The following is a 3,516-nucleotide window of genomic DNA, read 5'->3' as shown; positions in this document are numbered from 1 at the left end:
CTGATAAAAATTAGAACACAGTGAAGCCGAATGAACATAAGAAATATTTCACGTAATATTTACTGGAAAATTGCAACAGGGATTTAGTCTAATGAATAAATACAGCATGAAGCCGTTGAGTCTTCTATCCCTAGGGTAAGATAATTTGAAACACATTTTTTCAGATCAAAAGTGTTATGTTGACAAATATAAAAGCCCAATTTAGGCTGCATAATATTTAATTAAGAAAACAGCATTCCATACTGTGATTTATTTATTTTTTTAAGTCCAATGCCCCTTGAGTCATTTTATCTTCTTAACTTTAAGATTTGTACTGTGCGAGATCATGGGAAAGACACAATCAACTTTATTTTCATTACAAAGGAAGAAAAACCTAAAGGGAATCCTGTGAAAATCAAATCCAAACCCAAGATTTTCCAATGATCATGTAACTTGAAAAGGCCATCTGCTCACTCAAAACGGAGAGGAGCATTGTATCTGATCCTCCAGCTATGAGGATGATAATAAAGATCCAAGTCATACAGAACAGCCACAAGAATACCTGGAGCTTTTAGACTTAAGAGGACCCTCTTAGGGCTCTGCAGCCACCATTTGCTCACCTTGACACTTCTGTGATGTATCCGCGATGGCTGGCATTTCACGCTGCTGGTGTTGCAACAGCCAGTGCAACGTTTCACCTCCACGCAGGGTGGCCATATCAGGAAGTTGGCAGAGGTGGGATCAATCTGACTCCGAGGTATCTCGTATATAACCGTCCGTGTTTTGCAGACAGCCGGGATGGCTTCCTCTGCGAACACAAGAAATTCACACTTCCAGGTGAGCAGCTGCTCTCACCTCAGAGCACCCAGATACTCTACACCATCGATTTATGAGTGGCACCCTTAGCTGGCGGGTTGAGATGATGTTCTCAGTTCCCATTGCTTACTGACAAGTCAGCGCTGAGTACTGTTTGCCTACCACTAAACTGTGTGTGCTAGCACAGAGAGAAGCTTGACTCACTCCCAAAAGCCCAGCCCTAAAATGAGGGTTTACAATGGCCCGGCTCCCAACATAGCTCAGAGCACATACCATTAGATAAGACAATTCTGGCTCTTTAGAAGTGACAGCAAGCCAGGGGCTTCTCCAGGTTAGATGATCCTCTAACACAGCCTCATAGCCACTGCCTAACAGCAGCTGTTATTTTACAATATTGGGGCCATCATTGCACACATATTATCACAAACATGCAATACCTGGCACATACCACCACAGAAGTTGCATTGAGGGTATCTGTATCACACCCAAATTGGCTGAGCTGGGAAACAACCTGCACCAGCTTAAAACTTCTGAGTCTTGGGTTTCCACTTCCAAAACCTTAAGATCCCCTCATCAGGGAGTCTGGTCCATCTGCCATCCCAAAGGGCAACTGCCATTTTTTTGAATGAAGTTATCAAAGCTTTGTACATGCTGGGTTTTATTTAACTGGTTATTTTTTGAATGAGGCAAAACCACAAGAGTAGCATGACCAAAGAACCTGCAGTGTAATTTTCAGCTAAATCAATATCCTGCTGGGCTCAGGTAAGGTGAGCTTGTAGACAACTGTTTCAGCCACATGAGGATCAGAAAGAGTAGCTCTGTGCTGCTGCACGATGCTGCCAGAAAAATCCAAACCATGTATTGTTGTATTGTTCTCAACCTTGACTGCCTAAGACGTCAAGCTGACAATTCAAAATGGTCCAGAAAATAACAGCAATTGCAGGGACAACTTCTTTGATGACAAGTGATCTAGTTGAAAATGTCCCTGCCCACAGCAGGGGGGGGTTGGACCAGATGACCTTTAAAGGTCCCTTCCAACCCAAACTATTCTATGATTCCATGATAAGTTTTCAGAAGGCAGCTTGTATTTTTTTGCCATACAGTGGAAGCAGCGATAGCTTTGGGTTAGATGTGTCAGGGAACTGGAATACTGCCTGCACTTCTTCAGTTACTTCCGAAGTACAAGAAGTTCAGCCCTGGCCTGTGCCGGTAACATGAAAATCTAGGCTTAGTTTTGAAAGAGATGCATTTCAGTCAGCTAAACAGAGTGAAAACTCTTCTTCTCAATGCCCAATACCATGAACTCAAGAAAACTAATGGACCCAATACTGCAAGATAGCTGGCAACTCCTACAAGTTATTGAGCATATCCAGTTCCCACTGACTTTTATGGGGAGGCATTCAACACCTTGCAGAGTAAGGTGCCAAGTGTAGCAGACTGTTTCAGAACCGCTGTTCTCTAGAGGCATTCAATGTGACGAGCGCGCTTGCCAATTCACACTGCAAATGCATGCTGACAGCATGCTGTGCTATCCGCTGCGCACCACCGTAGCTTAAAGTACAAATATATTGACTCTGAATTACCTATAATAGATGAGATGATGGATCTTTTCCACAGTCAAATGGAATGGTAAAACACTCAGATCTAACCAGATGGACAAGCATTGCATACAAATCCTATTCTAAAATTCATTAGCATGTCTTTAAATTTATATTTGGCCTTTGTTGGATCACCATCATTATTGTTTAATAAGAAAAAAATCCCCATGTAAACATGCCTGGTGCTCTACGCAATGATGGAAATCAATGCCTCAGGATTTCAGTCAATGGCTTTTAATTTTTTGGATAAACTGTTTTTTTTTCTTTTGAATAAAGAGTCAAGCTGTTTCCTTTTGTGGAGCTTCTGTACTTAAAACTCTACCAACTGTTGATGTTTTTTAAAGCACACTGCTGTAGTTGTTCCCCACACTATGAATTATACATTGAATATCACAGCATTTTCTAACCAAGGTCTAGCTTTCTAACATGCTGCAACAAGAAAGTGAATGTAAAGAATTTGTGCTTGTCTGTCTCCTATGGACATCCTCCAGAAGACAGTTCTCAGGCAACGGCTTGTTTTGTGCAAAAAGAAAGACAGAAACTAGAAATGGCCTTTTTCCTTTGTGCGTGTCACATTTTTCCAGTGAAATGTCCTGCTTGGCTGACTAAAAGCACCCCCTCTGTTTTTACTCCCTAAGTACAAATAACTGGTTTCTTACCAATGCTTCTTTTTCTGCGAATGGGCACAGGACGATTCTCTTGCACATGTTTAGCAGAATGAACACTATAAGATCTCAAGTTTGTTTCTGAAACATCATCATATCCTAAAACAGGAAACAAAATATTAAACCTTAGCTACGTTACTCGCATCATTGTCGCTACAGTGCTGTTCCATACATATAAATCTGTGCTGTACACATGCACAAGACCAAATCCTGCTGCAATTAGTCTAATGCAACTCCTGTCAATGCAATTGCAAAGGCATAAGACAGGGAAGACATAGACATTAAATGTCATGTATAAGCATGCACAATTTAATTCTAATATCCATTTTACTGAAAGCCCCCAGAAACAGTGCACACTCTGTGACACAAAACCATATCTAAAGTAAAACAGTTGCATTTTTATGTGAAAGACATAATAAAGCTTTTCTTACTGGAAAGGTGTAGAAATAAGAACAGTA

The 3,516-nt window shown here is 41.0% G+C and overlaps 1 protein-coding gene across 1 annotated transcript; it reads right to left on the bottom strand.

The window, feature by feature from the left end:
* Positions 1-449: 449 nt before the first annotated feature.
* Positions 450-3,157, bottom strand: PDGFA (platelet-derived growth factor alpha polypeptide; the record flags this gene model as incomplete). The annotated part of the gene is made up of 2 exons (XM_009583971.1): positions 450-787; positions 3,053-3,157. Coding segments are annotated over 2 exons (443 nt in total), but the record flags the coding sequence as incomplete, so codon positions are not given.
* Between the last annotated feature and the right edge of the window lie 359 nt (positions 3,158-3,516).

The sequence above is a fragment of the Fulmarus glacialis genome, unplaced genomic scaffold (assembly GCF_000690835.1).
Source record: "Fulmarus glacialis isolate BGI_N327 unplaced genomic scaffold, ASM69083v1 scaffold47488, whole genome shotgun sequence".
Classification (NCBI taxonomy): domain Eukaryota; kingdom Metazoa; phylum Chordata; class Aves; order Procellariiformes; family Procellariidae; genus Fulmarus; species Fulmarus glacialis.
The sequence above is the reverse complement of the archived record's forward strand: the minus strand, read 5'-3'. Positions and strand labels throughout refer to the sequence as shown.